This window comes from Lithobates pipiens, unplaced genomic scaffold (assembly GCF_037356315.1).
Source record: "Lithobates pipiens isolate NorthernLeopardFrog02 unplaced genomic scaffold, aLitPip1_a1.2 Scaffold_16, whole genome shotgun sequence".
Taxonomy (NCBI): domain Eukaryota; kingdom Metazoa; phylum Chordata; class Amphibia; order Anura; family Ranidae; genus Lithobates; species Lithobates pipiens.
The window spans coordinates 463,222,301-463,239,910 of NW_027507748.1; the positions used below are offsets into that span (position 1 = coordinate 463,222,301).

The following is a 17,610-nucleotide window of genomic DNA, read 5'->3' on the forward strand; positions in this document are numbered from 1 at the left end:
TCATCCAATGCCAGCCCAGGAGACTGGACTTCCTAATACAGAGGCTGCTGAGTAAACAGGAGATTCTCCTATATGAAATCTGATGGCACTTGTCCCGCCCCCTCCCTGTCCCCACGAGGAACGATAAATACAGCGCCGGGATTAGTTGGGGACCACGAAAGATATATATATATACAAATTACCAGTGGGGTCATATAAAACCGGAACACAGGCCACAATTGGCCCGCGGGCGGGTCTTTGGACATGCCTGGCCTAGGCCATCTTTATGTAGAACAACAATTCTTTTTTTCAGATCCTCAGAGAGTTCTTTGCCATGAGGTGCCACTTTGAACTTCCAGTGGCCAGTATGAAAGAAAGAGTGATAGCACCAAATTTAACACACCTGCTCTCATGACAACTGTAACATTTTTGAATTTGCATCACTTTATGCTGTGGTAACAGTGGTCATTAGGACAAACAGGTTAAATCTTCCCAAAGGAATCACAGGCAGCAATAAACACCTGTTAGAAACTTTCAAGCACTCTTCACTAAACAAACAAAAGATTTGTCACTTTCCAAACTAAAAAAATGACACTTAAAGTATATCTTAACCCAAGTACAAAAATGTAATGCATGGATGATCAACCTGTGGCCCTCCAGCTGTTGTGGAACTACAAGTTCCTTGAGCCATTGCGAGCTGCTGACAGTTTCAAGCATGACCCCCAAAGGCAGAGGCTGTAGTTCCGCACCAGCTGGAGAGCCACAGGTTGAGCACCCAGGATTTAATGTATTGCATCCCACCTTTCCTTAGTTGCTGAATTTGGCTTATTTTTTTAAATATTTTTTTTCTTCTTTATTTTCACCTAATTATCTTGACAGGAACGTGCTTCCTATCTTAGAGTGACCTGCTCCTCCTAGAAGGTTTGTCACCCTAGGAAGGAAGTGTGTCATCACCAAATAACATTTCCCCCTATTCATAACATAGGGGGTAGTCAACAGAAATAGCTGAGAACAATACAAACTGATAATTGTTAACAGAGGAAAAGAGCACAGAAAAATATCAGCTTACAAGATTTATGGCTGAATGAACAGCTATTAAGCTATATGTTTTACTAATAAACGGTTTTGCAAATTAAACTATAGCAATAAATGTATATTTCGTACCTTCATTTTCAGTACTTTTTGTTTTGTCTAGAATAAGTTGCAAGCAAGATGGGTAAGCTGAAATAAAACAACATTGATTTTAACAAGAGCAGTAAGCTCATTAAGCTGCTATCTATAATAAAAGCTATATAAATGTTGTTGTTTTTTTGAGTAGCGGCAGTAATTGATATCCACAGGTATCAAACCTTTATCATTTACCATGCACTCATTGCTGTCAAAAGTTAGATTCATAAAATAGGTCACATTTCTTGTTCATACATCATGGGACACAGAGGCTTGGTAATTACTTAGTGGATTAGATAGTACCTTCAGGTGATTGGACACTGGTAATCCTAATTACAAGTTAAGTTCCTCTCCTATATAACCCCTCCCATATGGAGAGTACCTCAGTTTTTTCGCCAGTGTCTAAGGTGTGCTAAGAAGAAAGCTCTGCTTGATGGTCTCTGTGAGGGCCTAGGAGCTATACAACCGGATCCATACCTCGGGCAATGCTAAAACGCCTAAGATGGATGGTACTCGGGCCTTGTAATAAGAAGAAACAAGGTTTTGCCTGTAATGTCTCTTCTTGGAGGTCTGAGCTCTGGGATCCAGGCTTTGGTGTACTAATATAACAGTGGCACGAAAAGTTTCTGGCAGAGTCTTCTACAGGTCCAGGTTAGAGCTTCCTGTGAGTAGGAACCCAGAACCATGAAGGTTGGCACAATGCTACCCGCCGTGATGGGTGAATGCTGGAATCTGTCTGTTCTCAGCAGTTCCTGCAGGGGGGATAAGGTAAGTGAGGACAGTCCTAAAATGTACACATTATGGATTATCTTCTGTGAGTAGTTGTATGTCTTACCTGGTTTCCGTCATTAGAGGGAGTAAGAGACATACCTGGTGTATACTTACATGCCTTTCCAGTATACACACTCAGTGAAGCTGGTTTGTGAAGCCGCTCACCTTCTCTGCTGCAGGCTCTGCTACATAAACCGAAAGGGGGGGACCTCACACAGTCTGGGGGTCCCATGCAGTTCTGAAGTGGTCTCCCTTTTCCCCCCTCACCTGTCCCCCATCATGATGGTTCTACGCATGCGCTCTTTTACAGCAGGGTAAACGGGGAAGGAGGGGGAGTTCTTACGGAGCCGTGCACGGCACACCAGTGCACAGTCGCAAAGCGGCCGTTTTTACAGCCAGAGCTCCTGTAAGCGGTGAGACACAGAGCTGTGGGCAGTAAGCATCTCAGTGGATTGGATCCTGGCAAACCTAAGACACCTACTTGGCGTCAGGTTGTGCAGTTTATAGCTAATGTTTATACTGTAAGACTATAGCATGTCAGTGATTGCTCTTTACACTAGTACATCTGCTTTGCTGCTAAGGAATATGTCTCCTCATAAGAGGGCTTCAGGGGGAGGTAAAAGAGGCACCAGAAAATCAGGCTTATATCATCTTGGCCATACTTCATTGGATGTGCTTTTGTTTATTTATGATTGTACAAATACTTCTGACATTACTGTGATTTTTGTATCTTGTTTTATTGTGTATTAAAATAGGTTTTTTTTTAAATATATTTCTCTGTCTTTGATGAATCCAGGCACCACAATAATCCCCTTTCCCTCCAACTACCTCTTTTTTTCTTTATACTGAGTTGGTACGTACCACATACAGATTGCCATCTGCCGAGGCTGCCATTTCTCCTGTTTCTCCCTGGGGTCCCAGAAATTCCCACAGGCTGCGTACACCTTCCCAACTCATCCTTTACTGGATGAATTGTTATATAAGGACTGGGGTCACCCAGATAAATTATTTTCTCCTCTTAAAAGGTCTTCTATGCTTTATCCGGTGGAGGAAAGTTTCACCAAGAAATAGGGAGTCCCTGTTTCTTGTGTGAATAAGAGCCTGACCTGTCCTGTGGACAATGCCACTTTAAGAGGGACATTTTGATGTTGTTTCCGCCCTGCAGTGTCATGGAGATGGATCGAGGCTATCTTCCCCTCACTCGTCTCCATGCACAGCTAGGGAACTAACCGGATCACCTCTGCCACTGCCGACGGCTCCGGTAAGCGGCAGAGGGCACCGGAGTGTGGCGGGAGGGGGGGCCTCTCCCGCTGCCGATAAAAGTGATCTTGCAGCGAATCCGCCACAGAGACTGTTTTTTTTTTTTTAAAGAGAATTGCCAGCTCTTGAAGAGGATACCGGGGTTATGGTAGCTAGCTGCTGCCATAACAACTGTATCCCTCTTCAAAGACAGGACGTTCAGGAACGTCCTACAGGAAGGAATTTAGTTAAAGCCTCTTTTTTCTCTGTGGCAGTCGCTGTGGTCCAGCCTACGGTTGCAGCAATTGGCATGTGCCAGTTCCTCAAGGAACAAATGAAGCAGGTGCTTAGCCTCCTTTCCACTGAGTATTTAACTGGGTCCCCTGTTTCGAGAAGAACGCCTGTTTGGAGATGATCTGGACATATATCCAGAAGATTACCGGGGGTAAAACCACATTGTTACGAGTTAAAAGGAAGAGTAAACGTCCTTCATTTAGACATTCTCTGTCCCCAACCCCTGGAGCCTCATCCTCCAGGCAGTGGTGATGGGCTCCCCAATCAAATACTAGGGGAAAGGTCCAAGGTCAAGCCCAAGGGCAAAAGAAACCTTGGAGTTCAAAATCTGGTAAACAGAACCTCTAAGCCTCCCTATGACAAAACGCCCCCGCTCGGCCAAGTGGGGGGGAAGGCTTCTGCAGTTTGCAGGCGCCTGGCAGGAAGAGATTCAGGACAGGTGGGTAGTCTCTACAGTGTCTCTAGGCTACAAGCTAGAGTTCCGGGAGCTTCCGCCATCTCGTTTCCTAAGGTCAAGAGTCTCCAAGGATCCAGAAAAAAGAAGGCCCTTACTTCTGGCCTTAGAACGTCTGTAATCCCAAGGGATAATTATAGAGGTGGCCCCGGAGGAGCAAGGCTCAGGGTTCTACTCAAACCTCTTTATGGTTCCAACACCAAACAGAGATGTCAGACCTATTCTGGATCTAAAAGACCTGAATCAATTTATAGACATTATTCTTTCCACATCCATATCCTCTCAGTAGTCTCCACCCTTCAGGGGGGAGAATTCCTAGCATCAATAGACATCAAAGATGCATATTTCCATGTGCCAATATTTCCTGCTCACCAAAAAATTCCTAAAGTTTGCGGTGGATCTACACCACTTTCAATTTGTGGCCCTTCCTTTTGGTCTTGCTACGGCTCCTCAAGTGTTCACAAAAGTACTAGCCCCACCCCTGGCAAACCTAAGGGCTCAGGGCATAACTGTGACAGATTATCTGGATGATTTGCTACTCACAGAACAGTCTGTAACATGCCTAAGCCACAATGTGCTCTGTACGGCAAAGTACTTAGAGTACCTAGGCTGGGTCCTCAATCTAGAGAAATCCTCATTACAGCCCATAAAAAGGCTGGAGTATTTTGGCATGGTCATAAACACAGTCCAAAGCAGATTGTTCTTACCCAGATCAAAGGCCAGGGCCATAAAAGATTTGGTCTGGGTAGTTTCTGCAAGGAGAAATCCCTCCATATGACTATGTATGAGACTATTGGGGAAGATGGTCACCTCTTTCGATTCTGTCCCTCACCACCAGTTTCACTCGAGGCCTTTACAAAGCAGCATCCTCTCTGTCTGAAACAAGAGGGTTCAAGCCTTGGATCTTCCAATGTGTCTATCCACTGGGGTGCACCAGAGCCTCAACTGGTGGCTACTGACCAAGAATCTTCTAAAAGGAAAGTTCTTTGTCCCAGTTACTTGGAAACTAGTAACCACAGATGCCAGCCTAATAGGCTGGGGAGCAGTTTTGGGAGAAGCTTCCTCCCGGGGAAGATGGTCCTGATCCGAAAGACTCTTGCCCATCAACACTCTGGCAATTCAGGCAATTCATCTAGCCCTCAAGGTCTGGACTTTCAGACTACAGGGTCTTCCTATCTGGATACAGTCTGACGATGTTACAGCTGTGGTTTATATCAATCACCAAGAAGGCACCAGGAGCCTGGATGCCCAAAAGGAGGTGAATCACATTTTTCTTTGGACAGAAAAGCTTACCTGTCTGTGGTCTTTATTCCTGGGGTAGAAAATTGGCAGGCGGATTTTCTAAGCTGCCAGGAGCTGTGTCCAGGAGAATGGTCTCTACACCCCGACATATTTCAGACCATATGTAAAAATTGGGGTACCCCGAATGTAGACCTTTTCAACAGAAAACTGGGCAGCTTTGTGTCAAGAACAAAGGATCTGCTAGCACAAGGTTCAGATGCCTTAACGATTCCATGGGATACGCTTTTTCCGTGGTTCTTTCTGGGGTTCAAAAGGGAAGCACAGTCGGTCATTCTGATGGCCACGACTTGGGCCAGATGACCTTGGTATGCAGAGATTGTAAAGATGGCAGTGGGGAGACCTTGGGTTCTTCTGCTGCATCCAGATCTACTCTCACAAGGTCCAATATTCCATCCTGCCTTACGAAGTCTAAATTTGACAGTTTGGCTGCTGAGACCCACATTCTGAAAAGCCATGGGCTCTTGGAATCAGTCCTTTCCACTCTGGTTAATGCTAGGAAGCCGGCCTCCAGGCTCATCTACTACAGAATCTGGAAGGCATATGCTTCCTGCTGTGAACCCAGGGGATGGCATCCTAGAAAGTGTGCCCTTAGCAGGATTCTTGCCTTTCTTCAATTGGGCATTGAAATGGGGCTGCAGAAACAACCCTTTGAACCATTGCACCATGCTTCTTTAACTCTTCTGACAAATTTGTATTTTTGGTAGCCATTTCCTCGTTTAGAAGGGTATCAGAATTCGCGGCTCTTTCTTGTAAAGAGCCATACTTGATTATTCACAAAGACAGGGTGGTGTTGCATCCTCACCCGACTTTCTAACCTAAGCTAGTTTCTGGATTCCATCTGAATCAAGATGTGGTCCTACCGTCCTTTTTTACAGATCTGTAGTCTGCAGAAGAGGAGTTGTTACACTCTCTAGATGTTGTAAGAGCAGTCAGTATCTATCTGCAGGCAACTGCTCAAATACAAAAGACTGAGCGAGTGAGTGACTTGTATAGCGCTACCTATGCGAACTGAATCGCCTCAGAGTGCTTTCTTGCCACCAGAGTCCATCTGTGGCTTGCATGGTCCTTTACCCCGTAAGGTCCCGACAAGCTTACAAACACATACAACATTGACATACACATACACAGGCCAATTTTTTAGACAAGGTCTAATTAACCTACCAGCATGTCTTTGGGGTGTGGGAGGAAACTGGAGTACCCGGAGGAAACCCACGCAGACACAGGGAGAACATGCAAACTCCAGGCAGATGGTGTCGTGGTCGGGATTCGAACCAACGACTCTATTGCTGCTAGGTGAAAGTGCTAACCACTACACCACAGACTGATTGTTTATTCTGCCAGAAGGCCCCAGAAAGGGCCAGGCAGCGTCGAATTCACTATTTCTAGATGGATTTGGCAAGTTATTATTCAGGCCTATGGCATAAAGAAGAAGATTCCTCCTTTTCAGGTTAAGGCACACTCAACTAGAGCAGTTAGTACTTCATGGGCAGTGCATCACCAGACCTCCAAGGCTCAGATCTGAAAATCTGCAACTTGGTCTTCAGTCCATACATTCACTAGATTCTATCAGATGGATGTAAGAGGGCGTGAAGATGCCGCCTTAGGGCGCAGTGTGCTGCAGGCAATATATAGATCTTCTTGTCTGTTGGCGGTCTATGTATTTTCTGATCTGTGTCTCCCTCCCCTCAATTTGGGCATTGCTTTAGGACATCCCACTAAGTAATTACCAAGCCTCTGTGTCCCGTGATGTATGAACAAGAAAATAGGATTTTTAAATACAGCTTCACGTGACACAGAGCTCCCGCCCCTCTTTGGGATTATATGTGGGGTACTTATTGCTTTGCTACAAAACTGAGGTACTCTCCATATGGGAGGGGTTATATAGGGGAGGAACTCAACTTGTAATTAGGATTACCAGTGTCCAATAACCTGAAGGCACTATCTAACCCATTAAGTAGTTATCAAGCCTCTGTGTCCCATGATGTATTCCAAAAAAAAGGATTATACAGGTAAGCTGTATTTAAAAATCCTATTTTTCTACCGTTGAGCATGCTGGCTCAAAGCATGCATGGGCACATATACTGTCAAAAATGTATATCTCTAATGCACTTTAATACTATATATAATGAAACAAAAGGCTTACACCTTTACTCAAGTGTAATCAAAAAGATATCCAAATATAATGTATTTATGGATCACAGGATGCAGAGAGCTCTGAAGTGACCCTGTCACTACCGTAAAAACAATGAAGACACAAATTTACACAAAAAAATAATATTTAAAGTGGAAGTTTCATTTGCTTATATTTTGCCTTCCCTGGTTCCCCCTTACCCTCCTCATCAACATGTAAATTAAAATTTTAAAGAAAAGCTTTCAGCTCTCCTTACATCTTATTTTAGGACCTGTGAAGTCACTGAACCTATGCGATGCAGGCAGACCATAGCTGGTCGGAGGGGCTAGCAGAGTTCTGCACATCAGTACTCCTATCAAAACCATCAGCCCTGATACAAGCAGCTCTCTTGATGGGAGTTATGCAAATATTAAAATGCCTTGATGAGTGGATGACAGTCTGGAGTAGTTGGTGTATATAGGAGGGCTGCATTTGCATATAGACTCTTCTAGGACATCTACATGTAATGCTGAGCCTCCTTGATTAATAAACTGTTATCACTGTAGGGTATATATTTTGCTATTTAAGTACATCTCATATTCAGCAAATAACTATTACGTATGAGGCCTATAGGATTACATATTGCAGCACCTACAATTTACAGTGCAAGGCCTTACGCATTAGATTACCCTCATTCAATTTCTAAGGCCATGTCTAGCCAAGACTAAAACTGGCGTCATACATTGTACTCCAGTGGCTGCACCCATGGCTGTTAGAATACATTGATCAGCAGCTGCAGCCACTTGGCTTTAGCCATGAATTGAGAAACATTTTTCCAACATGGCTCATTGACAAAAGTTGATCAAAGGATGGACGCTGTGAGCAGGAATGCTCATGCACTGAACAAAATTTGCCAGGTCTCTGCTGAACCAGCTAAAATTCAATCATTGTATGGCCAGCTTTATACTTTAACTTCAGCTTAAATATTTTTTTTCTCCTCCACAACTCTACTTGTAAAATATCTTTGTATACATTTCTAGCTTTTCCTCACAACTTTAAAATGAAATAGCAGTTGTGTGGCTATCCATTGTAGATATTGGAAACAGTTTATGGGGTATTCTCAGACATATGTGAAGGTTATGCATACACCAGGTTAGGAACCACTGGAGTCTTGTATTGTACTTTTAGGTTTCATGTTTGAAAGTGTTAAAAAAAAATATGAAAATAGTTGATAAACAATTCTATTTATTACCTAATATTGTTTTATTACCTTAAAGCAGAGCAAAAAGTCAATAAAGTCCTAGTATGCACTGATGTATTCCAAAAAGAGGACAATGCTCTGCTATGGGAACACATTCAACTACTGCTAAACACAGACCCAGACAACCCTAAGGCTGGGTTCACACTTCTGCGAATTGGATGTGGCTTTTTCTGCATCCAATTCGCATAGCAGGAGATTGTGACCGACTCTCTATGGAGCCAGTTCACACATCTCCGGAGCGGCTTTGAAGAGAATTGCACAGGAGCCCTGTGTGTCTTTTGGTCCATTTCAGGTCCAAATTCAGCTCAAAATTTGGGCTGAAATCGGATCTGAAATGGTGAATGGAGATGCACCAGACTCCTGCTATGAGCCGCTGCGTTCTCAAGTGTGAACCCAGCCTAACTGAATAGTCCGGGCCTCATGACTACAACGCGTACTGGCATCACTAGGTATTTAACATAATCTTATCCTACATTAAAGAGATCATTTATTGGATTTACTTTTTTCTTCAGATGCATATCTGCGTGATCGACTTTTCAGCAGTAAATTGGTGGCATCTTCCTTGTGGACTTCTAATGATTTACCTGTCTGTTAATGGTAAACACAAAATTAGGCTGAGAAATAAAAAATACAAATGGTTTTATATTGATTGATACACTGTAAGCAACACAGCAAGCATAGAATGGTCCTGTGCCAACTGGAGAGCTTGAATGAAATTGTACACTACAGCCATTACACGTGCATTGCAGCCCACTACAATGTGCAGGAATGCATTGCTGTGCATTGTGGTCAGCTTCATATAAAAAAAAAACATTGTGCCTTTTTTGGTGTGTTTTGATGAGTTAAGCAGCTCATTAAGATGAATAGTGTGTTTAATGCATGTGTTTTTAATGCATGTGAGAGAAATAGCTGACTTTTGGTTGTCATGGCTTCACTGACAAAGAACAAGCATGGAGATCAAGAATTCTGACTTTGCGCTGACGTCATTGGCTACATAATTGGTGTGGGTCAGTGACTTAGAAGTATTAAAGCCAGAGAAGCTCAGTCAACTTGCATTTTCAAAAGAATGCAATCTATAGTGTCCAGCAGGGCTGTTTTTACTATTGAGAACAGAAGAAAGGACAGCAATTTAATATTTGAAAATTTCCTAGCAAATTCATTTTTTCTCTGACAGAGCTTTCCATATATAAAGTATTACCCTATAGACAACCTGATTATTTACCAGTCCTGTAAAAGTTCAGGCATACTTCCCAACTTTCTGAAATGGAAATGAGGGACACCTATTAGCAAAAATAAGTAGGCATAGGACACACCCCCCACCATGCCCCCCCTTTAAGGAAAACTGTACAAAAAAATGATTGGTTAAACCCACAAGTGCTTTTTACCACTACTATTCCTTTATATTGGCTTTTAGTATTTACAAATGCAGCTATTTAGAAATTGGATGAAAGGTTTAGCACTGGGAAACACTTTGATAGATAAATAGTGCATTTTATATACGACTATATAGATCAGACCAAAATGAAGGACAAATGAGGAAAGAGGGACAGAGGGACATTGTTCCAAATCACGGACAGTCCCTCAAAATCAAGGACAGTTGGGAGCTATGGTTCAGGCACTGGGCGGTGTGTACTAATCGCTACAGATAATTTTAACAACTGCTCTTTATCCATAGAACTATGTCGTATATCCCACTTGATGATTGCTATTGATGAAACTTACCTCCTTCTTTTCTCTCCATGAGAGGTATGTCTCATCGCTTGCTCCTTTACTTTTGTCATCCATCAGCATAGTAGGAGGAAGTGGAATGTCAGGTTTCCTGTATGATGTCAGCTCAGCTCGCAGGGTTTTAAGCTCCGTTTTTAAAGCAATTACATTATAAAGGAGTACAGCAGTAAGACCTGTAAACGTGAGGATAATGAAAGGTAGGAATGCCGTCCATAAAATGCCTTTTGGATAGATGTAATGGTAGTAAAAATAAATCCTTTTTCTTTTAATAGCAGAAGGAATGTAATTCTTTGTCATAATTTCTGATTTCATTGTGTAGTTTTTTTTCAAAGAATAAGCACACTATGCTTCAGTAGTGTATGTTGTGCCAGAAATCTCGAAAGAGAGCATACCGGTAGTATTTGCAATATCACCCAGCTCAGTGCGAAGTTCAGAACTAAGTCAAGAAGAGTTTCATTTAAAAGTTCAGTACATTTTATCATAACTGCTTTTTATATGGTTGGTTTCCTGAATTCCCTTTCTATCACAATCATTCTTTGTAATCTATGTATAGTTAGCTAATACTCTGTCAGCTACACTCATGACTTCTTCTTTTTAGGAAGGAAGTAAAGTTTGTTAATAGAACAAGTTTATGCATGCCATGCATGGACTGTTCTATCACTTTTGTTTAGCCCTATAATAATGCGATAAGGGCTCATTTATCAAATCTGGTGTAATATTCTTGTATATATGCTTCAGATTCCAGTTTACACCTAACTAGCCTTAACACTGTCCCGCTTACCCCCTCCTGGCACCTATGCTGTCCAACTTGTGTAAAAAAAAAAAACTATGTATACACTTACCTATTTTCAGACTAGTTCCAGTCCAGACTCATGATCTCCCGCATCAGCCAGCCTGGCTGCAGGGGAGAGGAGGTTGTGCTGACAATGAATGGGCAATGAAGCCTATGGGTAATGTCACCACTCAAAACATTACTAGCCATTGTCAGAGCGCTCTCTCCTCTCTGCTGACGCCACCACCACTCCCTGACAAAAAGGGAGATCACATGACTGAACCAAAGTGGCCTAAAAAAAGGTACTGTAAGTATATACATCTTTTTTTTACACAGGTTAATTAGCATAGGTGTTAGGAGGGGAGAGTGGACATTTTTAAAGCTAGTTATGTATAAGCTGGAATTCCACTTCACTATGCATGAAGCACTGTACATCTTGGCTTATTCTGCTTCACTATTTATATTAAAGTTTAAGACAGGGTAAAAGAACATGTGCAAGTACAAAGATAAATCAAAATCAACATCTGCAAGTACAAAGATAAATCAAAATCAACATCTGCAAATACAAAGATAAATAAAAATCAACATCTGAAAGTAGGGTACCTGTCTCACAAATGTCATACTCAGAGACAGTTATTAATCAAAAATAGTGCAGTAACTCCAGTACCCTTGACCACAATTATACAAAAAAGAGAGTTATATTTTGTTTGCTCAGGGAAGGAAGGATGGAAGGTGGACATAGGTACTATTAGAATTAAACAATGTGATACATATGGCGCCAACAATGTGAAAAACATTTATATACAGTATCTCCCAAAAGTGAGTACACCCCTCACATTTTTTAAAATATTTTAGAATATCTTTTCATGTGACAACACTGAAGAAATTACACTTTTCTACAATGTAAAGTAGTTAGTGTACAGCTTGTGCCATTAAATTGGAAGTCCATGCAAAAAATAAAATCCCTTTGCCTATAGACACCACAAATTTAACACTAACCCCTCTATCCCTGTAAAGGAAAAATTTGTATACATACCTTTTTGGAAAACGATCTGACCCGCTCCAACTGGATCCCACGCTGAGCTGTCAGCCATGGCTTCACTGTAGAGGCAGGTGCAGAGGAGAAGGAAGACAATGGAAACCCCATAGTAACTCTATGGGTGACGTCACTTCCCATTCATTTTACAACCGCTGCCGGCCATGTCCTCTTCAGAGCTTCCGCCACTCGAGATCGGGTCGGAGCAGGTCAGATCAGCTTCCAAAAGGGTATGTATACAAAATGTTTTCTTTACAGGGATAGAGAGGTTAGTACTAGATCTGCGGGGTCTATAGATGCAGGGATTTTAGTTTCCTAAAGTGTCAATATTTTGAGTGGCCACCATTTTTTTACAGCACAGCCTTAAAACCCTCGGGCATGGAGTTTACCAGAGCTTCACAGGTTGCTACTGAAGTCCTCTTCTACTCCTCCATGATGACATCACGTAGCTGGTGGATGTTAGAGACCTTGCGCTCCTCCAGCTTCCATTTTAGGATGCCCCACAGATGCTCAATAGGGTTTAGGTCTGGAAAAATGCTTGGCTAGTCCATCAACTTTACCCTCAGCTTCTTTAGCAAGGCAGTGGTCATCTTGAAGTTCGTTACAATGTTGGAATACTGTCCTGTGGCCCAGTCTCCGAAGGGAGGGAATCATGCTCTGCCTTAGTATGTCACAGTACATGTTGGCATTTATGGTTTCCTCAATGAACTGTAGCTCCTCAGTGTCGGCAGCATTCATACAGCCCCAAACCATGACACTCCCACCCCCATGCTTGACTGTAGACACACTTGCCTTTGTACTCCTGACTTGATTGCCGCCACACACGCTTGACGCCATCTAAACCAAATAAGTTTATCCTGGTCTCATCAGACCACAGGACATGGTTCAAGTAATCCTGTCCTTAGTCTGCTTGTCTTCAGCGAACTATTTTCAGGCTTTTTTGTGCATCTTCTTTAGAAGAGGCTTCCTTCTGGGACGACAGCTATGCAGACCAATTTGATCCAGTGTGCAGCATATTGTCTGAGCACTGACAGGTTGACCCCCCCACCCCTTCAACCTCTGTAGCAATGCTGGCAGCACTCATACATCTATTTCCCAAAGACAACCTCTGGATATGATGCTGAGCATTTGCACTCAGCCTCTTTGGTCGACCATGACGAGGCCTGTTCTGAGTGGAACCTGTCCTGTTAAAACGCTGTATGGTCTTGGCCACTGTGCTGCAACTCAGTTTTAGGGTCTTGGCAATCTTCTTAGAGCCTAGGCCAGTGATGGCGAACCTCGGTACCCCAGATGTTTTGGAACTACATTTCCCATGATGCTCATGCACTCTGCAGAGTGGTTAAGTATCATGGGAAATGTAGTTCCAAAACATCTGGGGTGCCAAGGTTCGCCATCACTGGCCTAGGCCCTCTTTATGTAGAGCAACAATTCTTTTCAAACTTTTAAGCTGATTATGGCAAAACTCACACACATAAAAAGTTCACTTCTACTTTTATGTAAAATGGAAGATAATCTAAGATGGAGTCAGTTCGGGTTGTCGAACCGTTCGTTCTATAAATATCTCCAGGTCAGACATGCAATCCAGGCACAATTTAGATCTCAAAGTGTGCGGTTGATTCAGATTCCGGTGATTTCACAAATTATGTCCCTGGATACGCTTAAAGGACTGATTTCACTGAATTGGGGAGAAAATTTTAGATCGTAACGGTATGATTGAAAATAAGAAGAGATGGGAGAGGGACGTGGGTCCACTGTCCATTCCCGATTGGGATAGGATAGTGGAACAGGGAAGTAAGGTTTCTATCTCTCCTTCACAGAAAGCCTCTCATCTCTTCTTTTTTCATCGAGTATATCACACTCCCAGGAAAATGTTTAAACTGGGTTGGAGAGATAATGATCAGTGTCCCAGATGCGGCCAAGTCGGAGATTTTATTCATATGTTTTGGAGGTGTCCGAAGTTGTTTAGGTATTGGACACAGGTTGTAGACCATGTAAATGGAATTTTCGGTTTAACACTGGAGGCAACTGCGAGGACTTGCTTATTGGCTATACCGGAGGGACATACAATCCCAAAAAATACGTTTACACCAGTTATTAGATGCCTCTTTCAGGCAAGAAAGTTAATTGCTCAAAATTGGCAGTCACACTCCAGCCCGCTAGCTGAAACTTGGCTAGGTAATACAATTAAAATAATAATGAAAGGTTTTTTTTCGTCAAACAGGGCAATATTAAGAAGTTCGCAAGGATATGGGGTTCCGGGCTGGTGAAACTGGGGATTCCCCCATAGGTAGATGAGACATAATGAGTGCTCTCACAGGCTACAGCTTTCTCCTAGTCGTCTTTGGCGGGTATATTTACTGTGCTTCCTTTGGTGGTGGGGGGGATTGGGAGGGGGGGGGTGTGGAGGGGTGAAGCGGGTAGAAAATAGAGCATATGCCTGCAGGAGTAGAGTTACGAGAATAAGTATTGAGTTTAGTTTAATAAGATTAACAGGTGGCGGGGCTTGATATTTTGTTTGTCCATCCGGTCTTGATTGGATTTTAACTTTGTTTAGAATAAAACATGAGAAAGGATATATGCCACGATGATGTGGAATTTGGGAGGAGATATAAATGAGCTGTATGGTGAATGTAGTCTCCTACATAAACTCACTGAGGTGGCAAAAAAAAAAAAAAAAAAAGATGGAGTCAGTTGTTTATACATTCTATTGCACTAGGCATAACCTCAGTGTCCAGATTGTTGTATGAAAAACTCCTCCATTACTTCCTGGAAGGCCCTTAGGTTATGAAAACCATTAAGACACAGGAAGGAGTTTACCAGCTGACCTCATTAACACACAACCTGCAGGAAATCGCTCTCCGCCCTTCTGCAGGTGCTTGGTTTTACAATACAATCAGCGATCACTGTTCTCACTAAATACACAGCCATCAATTTGAATACCTTACTTTCATCTTGCATAGATTGTTTATTTGGCAGAGTGTGCAGAAGCTGAGCAATCAGATAACAGTCTATGTGGAGCAAAGCTTTAGTATTGAAAACAGAAGTGTTTCATGGAAGTCTGTACAGCTCACCATACACTATACAATCTGATTATACAATCTCTGTACAATTTAGTTTAGATTTACGAGAACCATGGAATTGGCGGGCACACCTAAACAATCCATTACATTTTTTATCAAATCAGACAGGCTCTTGCACTACATGATGGTAGCTATAAAGGAGATTGTACAGTTTGTACATAAAGTGGGTGGAAATAACTCAAGAGGTTGTGTAGTATTGAGGGACATGTGGTCCAGAGTGGAGAACATGCACCATCATGCCCTCTTCTGAGATGCAGCAAGCCAGTGATTACTGGGATATGATCTACAGGAAGTGATGGAATCAAAAAGCATTTTTAACAATCCAAATGGACAGATGAAAATGTAAAGCTTCTATAGAGGAGGTAAGTGATAAGCAGAGTGGGTGGTTTGGGAAGAAATTACATTAGAAAAAGGCTTCTATTTATTATGAAAACTGAAATTCTGCTCGAAAAGGTAAACTTATGCCCCGTACACATGATCGGAAATCCCGCCAGCAAAAGTCTGATGGTCGAAAATTCCAACTGCGTGTATGATTCATCTGACTTTTGCTGGTGGAATTTCTGCCAGCAAAAGACTGAGAACAGGTTCTTAATTTTTCAGACGGAAATTCCGATCGTTTGTAGCAATTCCGATGCGCAAAATTCCTACACATGCTCGGAAACAATTCAAAGCATGCTCGGAAGCATTGAAATTAATTTCTCGTCTCGTAGTAGTGTTGTACATCACCGCATCCTTGACGGTCGAAAGTTACGAGAACTTTTGTGTGACCGTGTGTATGCAAGCCAAGCATCAGCAGAATTCCATCAGAAAAACCATTTTATTTATTTATTTTATTTGTCCGCCGAAAACTCTGATCGTATGTACGTGGCATTAGTCTTAAAAAAAAAAAAAAGAAGCACTCATAGTAACATATATCATATATGTATTTCAGGTCCTTCCCTATTATCAGTTAACAAATCAATTAGGATATGATTATTTTGAAAGTGAAGTACACTGTTTACCTGTTAGAAAGGTTATTGACCGCTTTTATAGACACATAATTAGTTTTACAATTATTATTTTTTTCCCCTTACAATACATTTAGGACATTCATTTTTCATTAAGATGCCATTTTTGTGTAGAGTTGTTTTCATACCATAAATGGCAGAATCGATTCCCACATACCAGATTTTCATTACCAGGATGACCAGTTGATTATATTTATGGGCAGCCTGTAGTAAACGGACTCCATTGTCCGTTTAAACCTGACTACCCTCCAATCCATTCTAAATGCCGTCTGCACACAATGGGGTTGATTTACTAAAACTGGAGAGTGCAAAATTTGGTGCAGCTGTGCATGATAGCCAATCAGCTTCTAACTTCAGCTTGTTCGATTAAGCGATGACAAAAAAAGAAAAAACGGAAAGATGATTGGTTTCTATGCAGTGCTTGACCAGATTTTGCACTAATAAATCAACTCCAATGTGTGTAAACAGCAGTGGCTATCAGAATTGTACTCTGAACAAAACAATGGCATTTGAGCAGTTACATGCTAATAGAGCCTGTGACCGACCCTGGATGCAGGCAGAGGGCTTCCAGAGTTGACGTGTCTGCACAGCTTTGGCCACACAAACTGACCACAGCTAACCATACAGTTTACCCATATCTGCATGCAGCATACCCTGTGCCCCTTCCATCCCATGTGAATGTAGCCTTAAACATGCTTAACCACTTCATTACCTGGCCATCATCAAATGACATCCGCAGCTGGGATCTCCCAGTTTTGGCGGGCAGTATAGGGGTCGCGTACGCCGCCGCGTCACTGAGATGCTGATGCACGTTCCCAGTGGCCGCGATGTCTGCCTGGCTCCCACGATCGCTTGTAACAGAGGAGGAACGTGGAACCGTGTGTGTAAAAACACAGATCCACATCCTGTAAGAGGAGAGGAGACAGATCGTGTGTTTCTAGTATATAGGAACACTGATTGGTCTCCCCCCCAGTTAGAACACACAGTCAGGGAACACATTTAACCCCTTTATCTCCCCCTAGTGTCAACCCCCTCCCTGCCAGTGACATTTAGGCCCCTTTCACATGGGCGGATAGAATTGTGCTTTTAGCTGCAGACAGATGATATCTACCACAGCTAAATGCACACAATGCTTTCCTATAGCCCCATTCACACACTGCGTTTAGTGACGGTTTTGTTACATGCGGTTTTGTGCAGATAGAAAAAATAAAGTTGACTGTGTCCAGGAACGATTTACTGCAGCTAACTGCACATAACTGCAGGTAATCACAGTGTACTATTTCTCCTGCAGATAGCAGCGGCAACAAGGAAAGAAAAACAATAGGAAGCACATCAGAAATGGCAAGAATTTTCCAAATGCAGCTAAACGCAGCTAATCACAATGTACAACTGCACGTTAACACTGTGCCA

General features: G+C 42.5%; 1 protein-coding gene across 1 annotated transcript in view; it reads right to left on the reverse strand.

The window, feature by feature from the left end:
• TNFSF13B (TNF superfamily member 13b) overlaps positions 1 to 10,777 on the reverse strand; it is a 40,297-nt gene extending 29,520 nt beyond the window's left edge. The window contains exons 1-3 of the mRNA XM_077482905.1: positions 10,300 to 10,777; positions 9,078 to 9,165; positions 1,144 to 1,200 (exon numbers count right to left, since the gene is read on the reverse strand). Of these exons, the coding sequence (XP_077339031.1) occupies positions 1,144 to 1,200; positions 9,078 to 9,165; positions 10,300 to 10,617 (463 nt within the window). The 5' untranslated portion in view covers positions 10,618 to 10,777. The remainder of the gene's footprint in view (positions 1 to 1,143; positions 1,201 to 9,077; positions 9,166 to 10,299) is intronic.
• Positions 10,778 to 17,610: the final 6,833 nt, after the last annotated feature.